This window comes from Marmota marmota, unplaced genomic scaffold (genome assembly GCF_001458135.2).
Source record: "Marmota marmota marmota unplaced genomic scaffold, marMar, whole genome shotgun sequence".
NCBI classification, from domain to species: domain Eukaryota; kingdom Metazoa; phylum Chordata; class Mammalia; order Rodentia; family Sciuridae; genus Marmota; species Marmota marmota.
Window position 1 is genome coordinate 36,729,840 of NW_025999977.1, and position 18,984 is coordinate 36,748,823.

Below are 18,984 nucleotides of genomic sequence, written 5' to 3' on the forward strand. Positions count from 1 at the left end.
TAAATAATAGCCCTACACCTCAAGGAGGGATATTTTTTCATAGTTTATAATTGCCAAAGAGCTTGAAACTCTTCCAGGTCTTATAGTTCTTAATTATGTTCTCATGCATATGCATCAATTACCCACATGCTCCTACCTAGCTTGTTACTGCAAAGATAATTCTAAATATATGTATATTTGGAATGGTTTCCTCTGCATGCATCTCCCTCTGAAAATATCCTATGAAATATTTCAACTCCATTGCAATAATCTGCTCCACTTGGGAGGCACTTGCCAATCTTCCCCTGCACAATGGAATTAAACCTCCACTCTCATCTGCTCTACTCCCAGTGCCTGTTTATTTGACCTGGCAATTTTCTCCTTATAACTCCCAATGATTGAAGATTTGGTTCTCTAGGCTCATGTCTGCTTTGCTGGTAATGGTCTGTGATCTAGGAAGGAAAAGGGATGGTCAGACCCAGGAGTTGATATTTAAATGGCAGTAGAGGGGGAAGAAAAGGTGTTAACACTTTCACTTGCTGCTTCATTTCCTGTTGGAAATGGCTTTGTTGGGACTCTGCTTCTGGCCCACTGAACTCCAGCTGTGTCTCAGTGCTAGAGAGGCAGCTTTATCAGCAAATCCATGGCTTTGCCAACTGATGGCGTGGGAATTTCCCATGTGGCCCTTCTGGAAGCTTTCAGTTCCACATGGCTCTGTTTATCAGTCTGGAAGTCCACCCCCCTCTGCTTTCTGCTCCTTCTCTGGAGGTGAGAGGAGCCCATAGGAACTCTACCTGCTGGTTTGTGTTGGGAAAATCATGGTGGATCTTCATGGGGGCTTTTTTATAAGATAGACTAACATAGTCCTCTTCATGAACTAAAGTATGATAATCTGCCCTCAGTTTTTGACTGCTAGAGGACTTGATTTTTTTTCAGTGTCAGATAAGAGATTTCTCTTTTGCAGACTGCACTTAATAACACATGAGCTATATTGTTAGGTAAATCCCTTAGCCTCTCTGCATTTTTGTTTTCTTTCTGTAAAGTGAGAAAATGTAAACATGGGAGTGTCATAGGGAGGATTAAATGAATGAATATTCAAAATGCTTGTCACATACTGAACACAGTTGCTCTGAAAATGCTTGTTCCCTCCTCTGCCCCTCACTCCAATCTTCATCTTTGAGAAGGTATATGCACCACCACCACCCCAGGGGTTGAGAAAGACTATGGATTCTCTGGACAGAGAGGCAGGATCAATTGGTTTGCAGAGAAGGCTGGTGATGTGCAATCTGAGCAAGCTGCCTGGGGCACATTGATGCTGATGATCATCAGACTGTACTTTTAGAAACAGTTTCATGGGCTCCGAAGTGGGTGAGCTTGAACCATAAGAATTTTTAAGGTAGCACCTGTGTAGGGTTACCTGTGTATCGTCTCAATGCCTGTCATGGAGGAGACACCCAATCTATCTTGACTAATGTCAAATGAATATCTCTGTGCACTTTCAATATTACCTGACTTATTTCTTCAAATTTTACTCCTCACTGGATAATTGGAAGACTATGCATAAAATACAATATTGCGGTAACCCATCATTTGAACCTTGTAACATCTTCCTAAGGGATAGCTAAAGCTCCCCTTCTCCCACTTTATAGCAGCTCCAAATCTAACCATCTTTCTGTGAATCTCAGTCCAAATATCATGTTCTCTATGGAAACTTCCCTAGTGAGAGCTGGCCCTGCCATCTCTTCTAACCAGTTTCTCTGAATCCACCCAGAAAGCTCCTGGTTTCTCTAAGTCCTGGGAATCAGAATTAGGCAGTTGGCCTCTAGTTTATAAGTCAGACTTGAAATTTTTGTGAAAATTAGTATATGGCTTAATTAGGACTCTGAGTAACTACTCTGAGTAATTGTGATAAGACAATCTTCACTGCGCTGAAGCCCTCAAATTCTCTAAGAAATTATATTTTGATGACTAAATGACTTAAGGAACAGAATTTGGTAGACAGATGGCTATAGAGTACTATGACAATGTGAATTTTGGAAACAAATGTTTGAAAGAGATGGTGACAGCTGTGATTAGGAGTGTGTGTGTCTGTTTGTGACTGTGTGTGTGTGTGTGTGTGTGTGTGTGTGGTGGTGGTGGAGGGAAGACGTGGAGTCTCTGGATTAAAATCACATACCCTGCATTCAACTCTGAGATCTAGCAAAATAATGCAAGAGGAGATATGGCTGGCATGGGTAATGAGAAAGTTCAGGGAAAGTTCAAGTTGTATAAAGAAAATGTGGAAGAATAAGAAGGGGTGTTGAATGAAGGACAGCTGTGCACAGAAACAACAGGAAATGGAATGGGTCAGGAGGGTCTGATCATGTAACCTGCAGGTGAAATAGGTTGGGGTACCTGCCCTCACCCACAAACTTCCTTCTCAGGGGATTGTTCAAAGCAGTCCTAACTGCGACCTGCTCTGGGCCCCTGGTCTAGAGCAGGTTCCTGAGCAGAGTGGAGTCAATCAGGCCCCTCTCTTGAAGTATGGAATTGGACTATCAAGGGACTGAGAGAGTTATTCATCAGAGAAGCTGGGCCTGGGCCAGAGTCAGCTCCAGGCAAGCCAAAACTGAAATTATGGGAGCATAAACCACAAGAGGAAACAGTTCTGCAGAAGAGAGAGGCTGGCACAAGTCAGAGAGAGGCAGAGGTGCTGGCTTACGTTCATCGGGCACAATAGCTGCTTTCTAATTCCTTGGATTCCATTTCCAGGAGGCCTGCCTGGGTCAGGTCACTGTTACTATATCTCTTTGATAAGCCCTCCTTTGCATGGTCCAACTCAAGTGGGCCTCTCTGTGTTCTTACAGTCAAAAGATTTGAGAAGCAGTCAGTGATTATGTAGGCAGTAAGAAACTACTTAATTTCACTTTGGATTTGGGATGTTCTTGGGAGGACCCAAATTTGCCAAAGTCTAGTGCTAAGAACACAGCCTTAAAAGAAAGGAGGTAAAACTATCATGCTTGTCTGCTACTAAGCTGAAGGTTAGGTCTGGTGTTTGAGTGAAGGAGGTGATCCCGATTGGACATCTGACCTAGCAGGAGTTGGCCTACTGGCCTGGGAAGGAGGAGCCATGCTGTGGCAGTGCCCCCAAGACTGGGGTCCAAAGTGGAGAATCATCTCTGTGGCCTTGAGAGTTGATAGTGGAAGTGACCAGCTGGAAAAGGACAGCTCCAACTTTTCCCTCTCTCCCCAAGTGGTGACCTGGCCAAGCAAAGATCTTGTGATTCCTTCCCTGCTTTTCTAGGTTGTTTTCAAGGGGTTAGGACAGATTGGGACTCAAGTCACACTGGCTGCTCTTCTCTGTGGATGAAGGCTCAGCCACCAGCTAAATGCCCTCAGTAGTTCAAGACTGCAGTCTCGGCACCTACCTCATTGGTCTGGGTGTTGCTAGCTGGTCAGAAAGTAGTTTGCTAAACATCCCCTGGGTGCTCATTTCTGCAGGAATTGGCTTTATGTGTGAAGAAAACAGTTGACTGCTCGGTGTGCTTTCTCTTGGAAGGGTTCTGACGCTTTGGTGGGCATTGCCAGGGCAACCAGGCCAAGAGTCTAGTAACTAATTAATGCTATAGCAATTGCACCCAACCCTAGCTAAACACAAGAGGAAATGGGTGGAAATATCTTTCTTCTTGGTAAGGGATGGGTTAAAGAGAAGCACAATTTAAGAGTCTGGGTCTCATTTTAAAGCTATTAGGAAAAAAAAAGACACAGAGAAAACTAGTGTGGGGGAAGTTATGGATGAAAAGAGTTTATCTTATAAGGAAGCAGATGACCAGCAACAAAAAATTCAATCATTCTCTTAGGAAAGAAGGAAACCCCAGCATCAAAAGGTCTGTCAAGGGCAAAGCTCAATTGCTGAATTCAGATGCAGGTTCACTTCAACACTGACCATCTAATCAGGGATCCTGAGAAGAGCCACTTATAAGGGCTTTTATAGAAACATTGGGAATTCAGGAAGAAAGACATGCATATATATGTGTACTCTATGATTTCTGTTTTGTTTGAATGTGTGTGTGTGTGTATGTGTGTGTGTGTGTAATAACTACTCTTGGGAACTGTGAGATACCCTGCTATACATTTAATAAATTTCTCCTTTTTTGATTAAGTCAGTTTGAGGGGTTTTCCTTTTCTTGCCGTTAACAGATTTCATTTTTCAGTCGACAAGGAAAATCTAAAGCGGTTATAAGCTATCTAGAATTTCAGCCAAGGCTTCCTTATCAGTGCATGTGACTCTTTATCACCACCCCATGGCTATATCCTTAAAGTGCAGGGCCTGTAACAAGGGCAAAACCCAGCCTGGCAAAGGAGATGTCAGGAGATAATAATTCTGCAACTATTTCTTATTCCAGTTTTAACAAAATTTGAAATAGAAAGGAATTATATTCTCAAAAGTGTTCAAATACCATGCATTTGTGCCAAGCTTATTCCATTCCAGCTGGAAGGTTCAGGGAATCTTGGAGAAATGAGTTGCAATTTCTTGAATCAGGGGCCAGAACTGGTCCCTATCCTGACTTCAATTTATACAGTTGACTGTCTTACAGTTCTGAGCAATTCTACTTGTAATCCTGGGGAATGCTTTATTCCTGCTCTTCTCATGTCCCTTTCACTAAAAAACAAACCAATAAAGTGGGTTGTCTCTAGAAATATATGAATCCTTGAGGTACACAAACATCAGCAAAGAATATAAGTAGCACTGCAGCCTGAGGTTATGATTGTTGCCAAGCTTGTGTTTCGGGGAAAAATTTATTGAGTACCTTGGTACCAGACCCTGGACATACACTCAAGGGATGAACTTCATTCTGAAGATGAGGAAACTGAACTGCAGAGAAATAAAGTTCTGTGATGGATCAAAACACTTCTGGATTGGAAGCTACTGAGGATTAGTCTGGCTGATAAAGCAGGAGCAGAATATTAAAAGGATTTGGGGGAGCTCTTGAGAATCAGGGCTAAGTTTCCAATGCTGCACTGTAGAATTGCTCTGATTAGCAGGGTGTGAATCTGGGCTCTAGCTGCAAGGGAGGCTGGACAGGAAGTAGCTAGCCTTCTCAACTCTGCTGGGAGAGGCTGTGTGAGCCCCTCATTAAGGATGGGCGATTTTTGAGATAGGAAGCTGTTCAGATGTCAGCAGCCAAAAAAGTGTCACTTGCCCACCAGAGTTGCCAACATCAACATGTCCAGTGAAGGGAAGAGTTGATTTCCCAATCATTCCTCTTCATACTTCCCTCCGTAGGGCCACTGAAGTTGAAGGAGATTCTTGTTTTAAAACTATTCCTTGCCGTGTGCAGTTGTGCATGCCTGTATATATTCCCAGCAGTGGGAAGGCTGAAGCAGGAAGATCACAAGTTCAAAGTCAGCCTCAGCAAAAGCAAGGCACTAAGCAACTCAGTGAGACCCTATCTCTAAATAAAATACAAAATAGGGCTGGGGATGTGGCTCAGTGGTTGAGTGCCCCTGAGTTCAATCTCTGGTATCCTCACTCACCCCCACAAAAAACCAAACTATTCCTCAAGCATACTGTCCAATATTTTCAATGGGCCTGATGTCACTAAGTGATGGGGTTATAAAGATGCAAAAGACATGGTCCTTGCCGCCCCCCCCCGCCCCCGCCATGATAGCCTGTTCATCCTCACCTATCCTGAGCAAGAGTAAGGGTGACTAGTCTATGATGATCTCTGCGCCAGGTGCTTCCTGTACATTATCTCTAAATTCTGACAGCAAACCTACAAGGAAAGGTTCCCAAGGTCATTTCCCCCACAGATAATGAAATTGAGGCTCATAAAGGTATACGACGTATCAAGTCACACAGTTACTAAAGGTCAGATACTGGCCAAGAACCCGAGGTCTGTGTGATCAACTCCTAACTTGAGAAACAAGAATTCAGTGGCTTGGGGAAAGCCTGTGGGTTGTGGCAGGGCTAAGCCTGGAACCCATTCCTCGCCTGCCCCTTCTTGCCTTCATTGTTCTGAAAGCCTTCTATTTGGTCCTAATGTTTTAAAAATCTGTCTTTCTGGATCCATCTTTTTGAGGGATGGTGTTCACCTCAGCTGATTCTGAGTAGTGAGGTGTCACGAAAGTTAGAATACCCAGAGACCCACAGTGTCAGGCAAGAGAAAAGAGGTCCTCAGCCAACTGACCTCAAATGCCTGCCTCTCCATGAGGAGGGCTTGAATCTAGGCATGTGGGTCATGGAGAGAAACCTCAGGATTTCAATTTCCCTCTGTGAACCTGCTGGACTTTATGATCTCAGGCTTGTCACCCTGTTTCTGGCAAGTTCTTTCCCTAAAGGACACAGAGAGTCTACTACTGGTAATTAGCCTCCTAATGAAGGAAATGGACTTTCAAGGAAGGAACTTGCTCAATGAGCACATTATTGTCACTTGATAGGAGTATCATAAGGGACATTATGAGGGGATGCATTTCAGAAGTGTCTGGCAGGAAAGACAGTATTCTGAAAGAGGTCACCCGTGGCCAGCAGAAATAGGTTAGATGGGAGGGGGAAGGAGAAGGGAGGAAGAGGAGGAAGAGAAAGGGGCAGAGATAGAATATGAATGAATTAGTGGAGTTAGGTTTCATTTCAGATGTTTCTCCCCTGCCTTCCACCACTGGCCAAGGTTTTCCCATGGTTATCCAACCTTAGTTTTCATATTCCCGCTTAATATGCACCTGGTCTATATTTAAGAGCTTAAATATTATTATTGTTGTTGTATTGGTATCAATGGACCATTATCATTTGGCTCCTATAAATGGGATCCATATCACCTCTCTTCCCCTAATACACACTCTCTCTCAAATACACATACACACATCACCAGTGAAAACTTCAGAGCCATTTGCAGCATCCTGGAGATTGCTTTGTCTTTCAGAGACCGGAAAGAAAAACCTATCAGCCGTCAAGGATTTTAATTATTTATTTTTAATTACACAAGCAATGCATGAATATGCTCTGGTAGTAAAAAATTCACACAGTACATATAAAATGAAAGTCTCCCTGGGTGAAGAATTTTATCTAGCTCTGGTCCTCACCTGTCAGCCCTCAGCACAGCTGTGGAAAGTCAGTGAACCTGGCAGGGGTTTAAGGAGACAGAAAATTTATGTATGGGGAAAGGTTGGGGAAGCTGGGGTTACTTGGGAGATAAAGCAGGGGTTGTTGCAGAACTTTTCCTTCCTGCTTACTAAGTTGTTGTGACTTTGTTGGTAATGCACTCTTAATTCTTCGTTTTCTTCCAAAGGAGTGGAGAAAAGGAGGCATAAGCTCCAGATCCCTCTCTCTCATCCTTAAGGCAGTGAGCACTGGAGGCAGATGTTTGGCAGTCTGGCCATATTTGGCCATAGCAAGTGGGAAGGTTATTGTCAAATTCATCTCTTCCTCAATAACATTCTCATAGCAGGTATTTACCTTTTGACTCAATAAGCTCCTATATAAATTCGCTCTGGATCCAAATGGAGATGGATAAAGAGTTTTAGAAAAGGAGTCAGAAATGCATTGAATGAAAGATCGAGATGGAAAGGATCTTAGAGGCCACTGATTTAGTTCTTTGCTTTACAGATGAAGACATTGAAATCTACAGAAGTTTGATCTCTTGCTGCAAATCACACCGGCAGTGATACAAGCATAGTAAAAACACCCAGCCCCGCTATCTTTCCATGGCACTAGAGTTGGGATCCAAGCTGCCACTGTGAGCTACCTGGAGGACCTGGGGAGGTGACAACAATTCTTGGCTCCAATTTCCTCCTCACTCCTATTCCTTAGGGGGCCTTCACAAAGAGCATCAGAAGAAGTAATAACTGCTAAGTGCCACGCCAATAGCCAAACAATTTTCAAGCACAAAAGGTGCACTTTCAGTTATTGGGAAAACAAATATTCTTAGTCATCTAGGGCAGTGTTTCTCAAAGCACAGTCATCACTTAACTGAATCAAAATTTGGGAGAATCTGGCCCAGGGAGCTCTGCATTTTTTTTTTTAGTTCCCTAGAAACTTGATTATGATATATGATCTTTAGGCATTGCTTTTAATTAAGTAAACTGTAATAAGGGGATAGGGGTTGGGTTGGAGGATGTCATTAAAACATGCTGAGATATTTCTGGGTTGTTTAGGGTTATTTTTTGTTCATGTGTTGCCATAGCTTGCATGTGGAATATCCACCACAGGCCCCGGTAGTGCCAGTGTGGTGCTGTTGAAAGATGGCAGAATCTTTAGGTGGTGAGAGGTCTTTAGGTCAGTAGGGGCATGCCCAGTGAGGATATTATGAGACCCTGGCCCCTTCCTCTTTCTCTCTCTTTTGTTTCCTGGTCATGAGGTGAATGGTTTTGCTCTGCTATAGGCTTCCACCACCATGTGCTACCTCACTGCAGGCCCAAAGCAATGAGGCCAATTTATTATAGACTAGAACTTCCAAACTGTTAGCCACAATAAAACTTTTCTCTTTATATGTCAGTTATCTCAGATCTTTGTTATAGTAATGGAAAGCTAACAAGGGTTTTATGTACCATAATGCCTGTAATTATCTTTTTTTTTTTTGGTGGGGGGTACTGGGGATTGAACTCAGAGGCACTTGACCACTGAGCCACATCCCTAGCCTACTTTGTATTTTATCTAGAAACAGGGTCTCACTGAGTTGCTTAGCGCTTCACTTTTGCTGAGGCTGGCTTTGAACTCATAATCCTCCAGCCTCAGCCTTCTGAGGTGCTGGGATTACAGGGTATGCACCACCACACGCAGCTATAATTACCTTTTAATAACTCAGAAATTACATACACATGCATGTATGGGCACATACATATCTGCCAAATGCCGATAATTTGTGAGTCTGGGTTGGAGGTATATTATGCGTGTGTCTGAGTGTACTACTATTCTATTTTTCCACATAGATGCTTGAAAAACTTTAAAATAAAATGTCCAGTAAAATAAGTTCTCCAGGTGATTCGAATTCTGATGATTTGAGAATCACTGATGCAGAGTTGTGAGCCACTGACCAATGGCAATCTGTGAGTGGTCCCCTTCCATACAACTGATCATGAAATGTGATTGTCTATACTCCTGGTTCTAGTTTAAAAAGAAGATAGAAAATCTTTGAAATCTCTGCCTTTGTGTCTCATCAGAGTTGGAATCACTTTTTCTTAGCAGTGAGTTTTTGTTTCCCTTGGTTTTGTTTTCCCTGAGTTGTCACACTAAAATGCTGACACAGTAGACCATCTCCCCATTTCCAGAGCCTACCTACTCGACTTGAAGGTGTCAATTAGACCAGTGGGGTGCTAGGGAATGAATTCCCACACTGGGGTGCTAGGGAATGTCACCCATAAAATTTCAGTGGGCTTAGGGTGAGACGGAGGCATGTGATTTTTAACACACACACAGATAATTCAAATGTACAACTAGGTTTGCGATGGATTACTTAGATCACGGTGACGACAAAGCCAAGGTCATGGGTTTCATCCCGAATTTCAGAGCTATTTAACTCTATGTGAAGAAGATGTTCCTTGGTGACATTTTTACCCTATCTTTCAATTGAAAATCGGGTTCCTGGTGGAAATGGGAACCGGGAGAAAAAAAGGCAAAAAGAATCAGAGCCATGGACTAATGCATCAGGGCAATCACACCATATGTATTTATGTTATTATAGAAAAATATTTTTTTTCTCCTTGTGAGAAGCTGGCACATTCTCTTGTAGCACTGACCGCAGGTTATTGATGGGTGAAAAGAAGCTTTTATTCTTTCTTCTCTGATTACAAATGTATCAACTACCTCAGGAATTTTGGATGAAAAGGTAAAAATGTTTTGTCAGCATCAGTGAATCGTGATCAAAATGAGTGATGTTTTTAATGAGAAATACTTGATGAACACTTACCAGGCAACCATAAAAGGAGAAATTGAACCTCAGGAAACAGAAAAATTACTCCCTGCCATCATCTTTATTGTTAATACTTTCTAGGGCCTTTCATGCTGTAAGGAAGACAAGAGCAGCTTGTAGGCATAGCCTGGTTTCTGCTGCAGGAATCAGTAGGGGCCTTGGCTGGCCTGCCGTGAAGTAGTCTCCCTTGTTCTTATGTAATACGTCTTTGCAGCTTAAACCTTTAATTAACCAGAGATGTCATCAAGAAAAGTTTGCCAAGGAAGAGGATGCCTGGTTTAATTAAAAAGATCTTTAATAGTTATTAAGGAAATCAATTTGGAATTCAGGCCTGAGAGCAGTGATGGGGGAAGAAATCACTGAAAGGAACTTTCCCATCTCTGGGTTGGGTAATGGATTTTAACCCTTTGATGTGCACTGCTTCAAAATCCCCTAGGGTGGTGGTGGTCAGGGCACGGAGAGGGATGCCTATCACTCATCATTTTTGAATCTACATTCCACACCCAAGAGGCAGTTATGTCTTATACAAGGGAAGTCTAACCTTTCTGGAATGCAGTTATCCTGGTAATCAAAAGAAATAGGAAACCTTTATAAATTGAAAATCTCCTACCTCATAAGTATAAGCGATTTCTTTCCCCCAAAGAGATGTGTTATTTCTCTCTGAGGATTTGTGCCTGACTGTACATGAGGCTTCTTTCCATTACAGCTCAAACCAGCCTTCATTGGATCAAACCAGAAAAAGGGATTTGGCTCTTTGGAGCACAAGAGAAATATTATTTTCACTTGTCTCATGAAAATGATGACACAAAAGGTGAGATAGCCAGAGGATGGGCAAAATAAATTGTCTGCATGAAGGAAACTGCAAAAGGGAAGGCGTTTTTATTCAAAAAAAAAATCACAGCATTCTGCCAACATGGGGTTGATATTAATATCATTTTCTGATGCAGCCCAGTTGAGTTCAAATGCTAAAAGCACTTTTCAAATAATCTTATGTTTAATTAATATTTGTATTGCACTTAGAGAGGGAAATGGAAGACAGGTGCAGGGTATGGCTCCAAAAATGACTTTCCTGTTGCAACGTAGCTATTTCTCAGGTGGACTGAAGCACCTCCATCTAGTCATAACATCACGCAACAGAAACACAAGAAGAGGAACAAAGTTCTTTAACACCCAAGCTTTCTTTCAAATTACCAGCTTATACTTTCTGAAAATGCTGGGGGCAAGCCGTATATTTATTTGCAGCAAATTGCTCCGAGTGTGTGCTCATAATGTCTTTGTTGATTGTTTTGCTGACTATCTGGAAATTTCTGGGCTTAGTAGCCTCCCTTTCCCTGAATGTCTCAGCTCCCTGTTCTACTTGGCCAGTGAAACCTAGGGAGGGATGTCACCCAGGAACATTGGGGGATAAGATAGACAGGGTACAATCCAAGCTCTACCATGAATTTATCTTACCGTGGGCACATCATATGTCTGTATGTTCCTCAAATATAAGATGAGTAACTTGAACTAGATGATCTCCAAGGTCCCTCCTTGGAGCCTAAGATAACCTGGTCCACTTTCCTCTTTGTCCCAGCTAGGTGCATCTGTTCCCAAGGTCGGAGATGGTATCCAAGACTATCTCAGTGCTTATTAAACCACGTATAGCTGAATATAGTTTGTAAACTGGGAAGCAGCAGGTTGGATCCAGATTGTGGACTTGTTTAGTTTAGTCTACCCATTTGAGGAGGAAAGGGGAGAGGTGATTGAATTAGTTAACAACATTTAAATTCTAGAAGATTCCATAGCATCATCTGGACTTTTCTGTCTTTTGGGAAGGTGGAAAACTCTGGAACACTTGATCGGCAATGGCAATGGTAAGTTGGAGCTGATTTCTTGCTAGTCGTACATGGACACCACCCCTCCCTACTGTGTCCTCATCATGAAAACAGAGTAACCAGGTCCTTTGTTTTTGCTGTGGTTATGTTGTTGACTCCTTGATGACACTCCGTTTCATTCATTCACGTTTCTTCCATAGCCCATGCAGGCACGTGGGTGAGAGGAAGTGGTGCTGGGAGATGACTAGAACCTGAGATCAGGAGTCCCTCATCTCTGAAGAAAATCAGTTGCTTCTATGACTGGGTGATCTGCTACATGAGTGAAATATCTTCAGCTGAGTGGGTGGGATCAGATTACCATTGACTCATGTGCGCAACAGAGTTATTCCTTTATTTAAACCTGTCTTAATGTGTCCACATTGTCTCTTTTTTGAAGAGACATTTACATCATTTACTCAGATTACTGTCCCTCATGAACACTTAGCATACCCCAAACTCAGCACAAATATAACACAAACAGCAAAGAGTCATATTTTCAGTCATCTAAAGAAAGCAATCTTCCTTCTAGAAATATCACTGGGATATTGGAGCAACCATCTAACTTATTGTCTAAAATAGGAGTTTCTTGAAAGTGAAAGAGGCATTATTAATAATGAGTAGCAACCAGGATGGTCCCAAGCAAACTTGGGCATGGGGTTACCCTGCTCCATCTGTAACGTAGTGACATTGGCTTCCAGAAGTTGTCCTGGTTTTGTTATTATCTACTCCTGGGGCATATTTGGTCTCTCTTTTGGATGCAGTTCCAGTTAGATTGGCAAGGTCCCTGAGCCGTTTTGTTCCTTCTGGGACTTCAGTTATTCTTTTTCCTTTGACTCAGGCCTCCATGTGAAAGCCTGCCAAGAAGAACTGCCTTGGATCACCAGAGACGATGCAGGGGCTGTTAGACTTGGTCATCTGACATGTGGGACCCAGGGCATGACTTCCGTCATCAGATCCCTCTATTTCTTCTTCTGCTTGTGCTCTGCTCTTTCAGAGTCCCCCTTAGATAATTCAGGTTAAAGAATTTTCTTTCACTTTTTGTTAAGCTAATTGGGTCATTCCTTTATGCTAGAACTTTGCATTTTCTGTCTGGGTGGAGGAACACTGTCTCAGATCCCTAGGCAGAATACCATCACTGAAGATCAAACCACTCTCCACAACCAGCAAAGACCTATCATTGTAAAGGTTGTTAAGTTTTTACACTTGGCATTTGGGTGAGGAACAAAGAAAGTTTGGGGCATTTCAAATTAATGGAAGAAGCAGGGTTTTGAAATGCAAAGATATAAATCCCATTCAAGGAAGCAAATTATACAGTGGTACATAAGGAAAAAAAGGTGGAGGGAAGGGTTGATGGTAGCAGGAGGGTGAAAGGAATTGTTTAATGGATAGAGAAAGATCCAGAAAGGTGACAGTCAGACCCTTTAGACATCCCTTAGATAAACTCTCTCATCTACTCATCAAAGATGAGAGAGAAGTCGGCTGGCTTTATTCTGTTGACAAAGACGCACCCATGTGGCAGAAAGAGGGGGCACTGGGTTGATAATGGCACATTCTCATTTACCACTTGGCTTTAACTATTTTGTCCTCACTGTATGTAAAGCCCTTGCAGGAAAGCCGGGACATGCAGTTTTGACAGGATGTACAATGGAAAGAAAAGGGAGAGGAACGCAGAGTAAAGGGGGCCGATGTATTATTTACCACTGGAGAAACTAAACTGAGCCGAATTCAGGGGTTGGCCCAAGGACTTGCTCCTGCAAGGCTGTGGAATAAAGACAGGCGTCTTTGCATTCTTGGTGCCACTGCTTTTGCTGATGGGGAACACTGCCAGGGCTGGGCCAGCGTGTGGGTCTCATCTCTTCACTGTGCTGCCATCTGCCCGACCACTGCTTACCGTTCCCTATGGCCCAGGAAGGGTTAAGACCTCCACAGAGAACAGCCTGGGCCTCTGTAGGTGAGATTTCATTAGGCCAGCACTGAGGGCATCTTGCTGGGTTGGGACAGTTCTTATAAGTGTGCAGATGGCAAGATAAGCACACAGCCACATGCGCAGGAACACACACATACATGCTCCCTGAAGTGGCGCAGTGGGCAGACAGGAGGGACTCGGGAAATCTGATCTGAGAGGAACAAAAGGTGCAGCCTCTGCAACGAGAGTGATGGGAGGACAGCAAAAGGAAACGAAAAGCAAAGTGTGAAAACCTACAGCAAACGCCGCTAGGGAGCATATGCATCGGACTTCACAGCTTCCTCCTGTTTCCAGCTTACATTTGCTCCATATGCTGCCTTACACAGCTTTCCGGGGCCATAATGGGTTTTATTCCATAGTTTTTATACTAACATGAATGACTCACATCTGCTCCAATACCCAATTTGTTCTCTAATGTCTTCGGCTGTGAGGAGAGAGCAGCTTACCCAGGACTTGCCAATGGCAGGAGTGGAACAGACTCCTCATCCAGGGACTAGGAAGGTTACATCCCTGAATGGGGAAACTGAGACCATGAGAAAAAGGGCAATTGCTCAAGAATATCATGCCCAGGGAGATAGATCAGTTTTCAGGCTCCAGGATGGTCCTCATTCAGAGCATACTAATTTTTCTCATTTTCTGTCACGTTAAATCTTTTGCTAGGAGCTTTTGCTTCCCATATTGGCTGGGATGAGAAAAAAAGGAACTTGGATTAACCACCAATGATAGCTAATCTCCCGCTGGGATCAACTGTGCTGTGTTACTTAAGCTGGTTATAAAGAGTTTTGAATATCTTCCTGAGCATAGGGGACCCCTGGATAGGCTGGGTCCTGGGACAGACTACAGGGCTGTGCCCCGTCCCTGGCTTCCAGATGTTTGAAGATCCACCTAAAATCTACTTCAATCCTAATGTCACTGGTTTGACAACACCAATATGTCCTTTGGCTGGATAAGGTAATGGCACTTAGTGGATTCCTTGACAGCTTCCAGAGGCCCAGGGAATCTTCCTCACATGAGCAGAGCACAAAATGATAATTCAAGAAGCACGCACCTTGGAATGAAACCTCCACTCTCCTGGGCATTATAGGCCCCACATGGAGCTGCTGCAACTCCGGGGCTTTGGTTTCCCCATATGCCAAACAGTCAGAATGAGGCACCTCAGCACCTCAGCAGCAGGCTGTGTGGGGCTGCACCATCTCCAAAGCTTGGCGGTGGTGTTGTGTAACTGTCTGCCATCTGTTACTCAGAAGCGGCATCACAAAGCACTGAGCAATGGACTCTGGTGCTGCAGCTCCTGCCTGGAGCTGACAGCAGCTCAGTGTCTTGCCTAGGGGTCCCCTGCAGAGCCTGACGCAGAATGCTTTGCAGGCCTAGGCCTGCAGGTCCAGGGGGAGGCTCCTGGAAGAGACCCAGGGAGCTCAGGATGCTGCAGGGGTGGGTCCTCTTGCTCCCCATCTCCCTTGAAAGTGATTTACCTGGGCCTTGGCTCAGCAAAGCAGTGATTGGGGAGCCTACCCGACCTTTCAGTAGATGGGATTCTAATGAAGGCAAGTGCTGGACCATCCCCAGAGTTCAGTGTGGTGGTCTGCGAGCTCAGCTACGGCTGGAGATGGGCTGGCAAAAGTGCTCAGCTTTTTCTGGCTGTTTGATTTTCATGGCTGATCCTGACTAAAAACTTCTCCATAGCCTGGTCAAGGATTTTTGAGGCTGTGAGGCAGATCTGCCTTGTGGCTGAACGACAAGGTACCAAACACCAGAGGCTTTGTGTAGGCTCCTCCATTTCTGAGTAGGTCTTAGGGGCTCCATCTTACTGGACAAAGAATTCTGGGGCCTCCTGATTTATACCTGTCTCACCAGCAGTCAGGTATGGAAGCTTCCTCTATGCTGACCCTGCAGGGACAGAGAGAGGCAAGGAGAGCCGCTGCAGTATTGGGTTCATCGTGCTCACCTTCAGAAACTTGAGGCAAGCATCCCTACAACTAAAATGACACGGTTTTAGAGGCCACTGCTCCCCAGGCAGAGCAAGGTTTTCAATTTCCCTCTTTGAGCTCTCAAATAACAGCAGCATCCGGCATTAGGAGTTCACAAATATTGACACTCAGTTGTCACAGGAGCTATTGTCCTCCCCACTTCACAGATGAGAATCCCAAGGCTCTGGGAAGGTAAAGGGCTTACCCAGAATTCACACAGTTGAGCTAGATCAGGAACCCCTTGTCTAGTGATTTCACCATTATTCCAGCCTAGTCCAGGCCTATGTTGGAATTGCATTCAGAATTTTCTCTCTAGATTCAAGTGGTTTTCGACTGCCAGTGGAAAGCGGATGTACTTCCTAGAGGCAGTTGGGAAAGGGGCTTTTGAAAGATAACCCTCTGCACCCAGTATCCCCCTGCTCAGGATCACTTTTTAAGACCCCATACGTGGCTAGTCCAACTTTGCACCCCCTTTCTGGCAAGCACAAATCTCTGATGCTTACAGGGAGAGAAAACCCTTCAGGGAGATAATTGCACCTTAATTTTTAAGAGGATATCTTTAAAGTTAAATTTAGACCAACTCAGATTTCCATTAAGCAGAAAAAGTTGCCAGGCACCCTGCACGTATGCATAAAACACCCTGAGGTGTTGGCTGAGCTCGACCTTGGCTCTGAATGGCTGAACCCAGGTTGGGGCAGTAACTCTGCCAGTCTCACCATCCCAGCGACCGCTGCGAGCGGGCGGACACGGGTGTGAGCGCCACGTGCAGTCCCCAGTGGTGAGCGGGAACTCCTCCTAGGCACTGACCCGCCTGAGCGGGCCGGCCCTTCAGTCCGGGTTTGCAGCTGGGATGGCGTGCGTCCTGGATGTACCTATCGTTCCTGTCCCACTCTAAACCAGGAGGGCTGCAGAGCTGCGCTCCGGGTTTGGCGCGGGTGGCCCCTCTACAGCACCGTGTGCCTCGGTCGGCGGGCGGCGGTAGCGCCCCCTCCCAGAGCCCCGCTCGCGCCCGCTTGGCTCCCTCGGAGTCGGTCTGTCGGTCGGGCCCGCCCTCCCCCGCGCTCCCTCCTTCTCGTACTCCTCCGGGGGTGCCCGGCACAGCCTCGGATTCCTCCCTCCCGCCGCTCGAGTCAGTTCCCCTCTCCTCGGCATTGGGCTAGGCGGCGGCAGCGCGGCGTGGGGAGCATCTCTGCAGCCACCGCGCTTCTCCCGTTGGAGCCGGCGCCCAGCTTGACTGCCCCTAGTCCCTTTCCTGCCGCGTCTCGGGCGCCCGGCAGCCCCCGCCCCCGGCTCGATTCTCTCCTAAGCCGAAAGGGCGCCCTGCAGGATCTTGCCCCTCTCCTCTCGGTTCCTGGGGCTAGTGCTCTCCAGAGAGGGGCGCTCTCGGATACTCCTGCCCCGCCGCCCCTGACCGCCGGGGGGTGCCCCAGGGACGTCGCGTCGCGGAAAGGAGGAGGCAAAGGGGACCATGCGGCGCCTGACTCGCCGCCTGGCGCTGCCGATCTTCGGGGTGCTCTGGATCACCGTGCTGCTGTTCCTCTGGGTAATCAAGAGGAAGTTGGAGGTGCCGCCCGAACCTGAAGTGCGGACCCCCAAGGTACGTGGTTTGGCGGCGCGCTAGGCATGGGGCAATGGCTTGCGGGAGGACGCGCAGCCCGCTCTTGGGGTTTGCGGTCTCCGGGAAGCCAGGGTTGGGGGTCTGGGTGATGCGAGCAGGTAACAGACTCCAGATGCGGCCACCACGAGGTTGTTTCTTGAATTTAACGTGCTCCGGGCGTCTCCGGACCCGTGGTGTGTCTAAGTGGCAGCGGGTGTGGGTGTTGGGAGAGCGCGCTCGCGGGCGGAGCGGGGCTCCCAACTTGAGCGGCGCGCTGGGTCCCACGGAGGAGGGGGCGCCCAGGGGTTGGCGGTGGGCGGGCGCAGCCGGGGGCCTCTGGCGGTTGGGGCAGATGGCACCGCCTGCCAGGGTCGGCGCCCAGGAGAAGTCTGGCCGCTGTGCTGACCTCCTTCCCGCAGCTGCCAGTAGTGAGCTGGGGAGGCCGGAGGCCGGGGTGCGCTGCGCGCGCGTGAGCGTCGCGGGCGAGCGCCCTGCCGCCTCTGCGGCCCCAGCCCACCCGGCCTGTTGCTACAAATATTCCCCAGCCCCTTGGCTGCATTGGAAGGTGAATGTGTTGGAAGCGCTACTAAAGAGACTGTTAAGAACAGCCGCCTTGGTATTGGTGGGGAGTTGGAGAAATGGAAATCTAAGTGGCTTTTCCAACTCCTGCCCAGTCGGTGCATCTGTGAGGAGCAGGAAGGTTCTCCCTACAGGATCACTCTTCCCTTGAGCTTCAGGGCTCCTCTTTCTCCTTCTCTTGCACAGACTTGGTGTGGGACACAGAGGGAGGTCTCTGGGGGATTTGCTGGCAGCCAGGCAACGTTTATAAACTATGTCCAGAGCAGTCCTCTAGGGACTGGGAAAAAGCCTGGGAGAAGCTTATGGTCTGAAACTGGAGAGTGAGAAACAGGAGTGTGTGTGAGAATCCCCTTAGTATGCATGGAAATCCTACTATGTGCCTGCTTTCTTCATAAGTAGTTGTGTGGATTGGTATTGTTATTCCTATTTCGTAGATTAGGAAGGAGGTTGAGGGTCCTTCCTAACTTGCCTTAGTTTAACTTGATGGTTTGAACTCCAGCCTCCACACTCAGAATCTTTTTCGCTAAATCAAGTTGTTTCACAGATTCCCCTTTTAACTAAGTCCTCTGGGCACTCATATCTTGGAATCTTGCCAATGTTCAGCTGTTGTTCAAGCATTTATTTAGCACCTGCCTTGTGCCAGGCAGTGTGCTAGGTGTTACGGGTACAGTGATGCAGAATTTGCTCCCTGGAAGAAGGGGATTCATTTGTCATGGACCAGGACACGCAGGCTGGAGGGTTCAGATGGTTCATTGCTCTGGGCGTTCTGGGAGCCCCTGGGGACTTACAGCACGAGGTGTACTTAATGGAACAGAGTTGAGAAGGAGGTACAGGTTTGCCAGAAGTTAGGAGGGCATCTCAGGTAGAGGTTTGCAGGGGCAAGGAATGACACAGCAGTTGCGTCAGCCTGGCATAATTTGAGTACAAAGTATGTGGCCACTGAACCAATGAAGGGTCAAGCTGGGGAGGACCTTGTGGGTAGGATCTTGTGATGTTAGGGGTCATGGTAGATGTTAAGCAGGGAAGTGACAGGGTCAGGTTGGTGACTTCAAGTAGCTTTTATAGCATCACGTCCATTTTCTCACTCATCTCAGATCTAGAGAATTTTTTCTACCTTATCCCTAGGTGATTCTGCTCCTTGTGATGCAGTTAATGATGC

General features: G+C 46.1%; 1 protein-coding gene across 1 annotated transcript in view; it reads left to right on the forward strand.

The window, feature by feature from the left end:
• The first annotated feature begins 16,491 nt into the window (after window positions 1-16,491).
• The window catches only part of Galnt14 (polypeptide N-acetylgalactosaminyltransferase 14), a 202,449-nt gene continuing 199,956 nt past the window's right edge, over window positions 16,492-18,984 (forward strand). Inside the window, exon 1 of the mRNA XM_015479484.2 lies at window positions 16,492-17,246. Coding sequence (XP_015334970.1) covers window positions 17,118-17,246 — 129 coding nt within the window. The 5' untranslated portion in view covers window positions 16,492-17,117. The remainder of the gene's footprint in view (window positions 17,247-18,984) is intronic.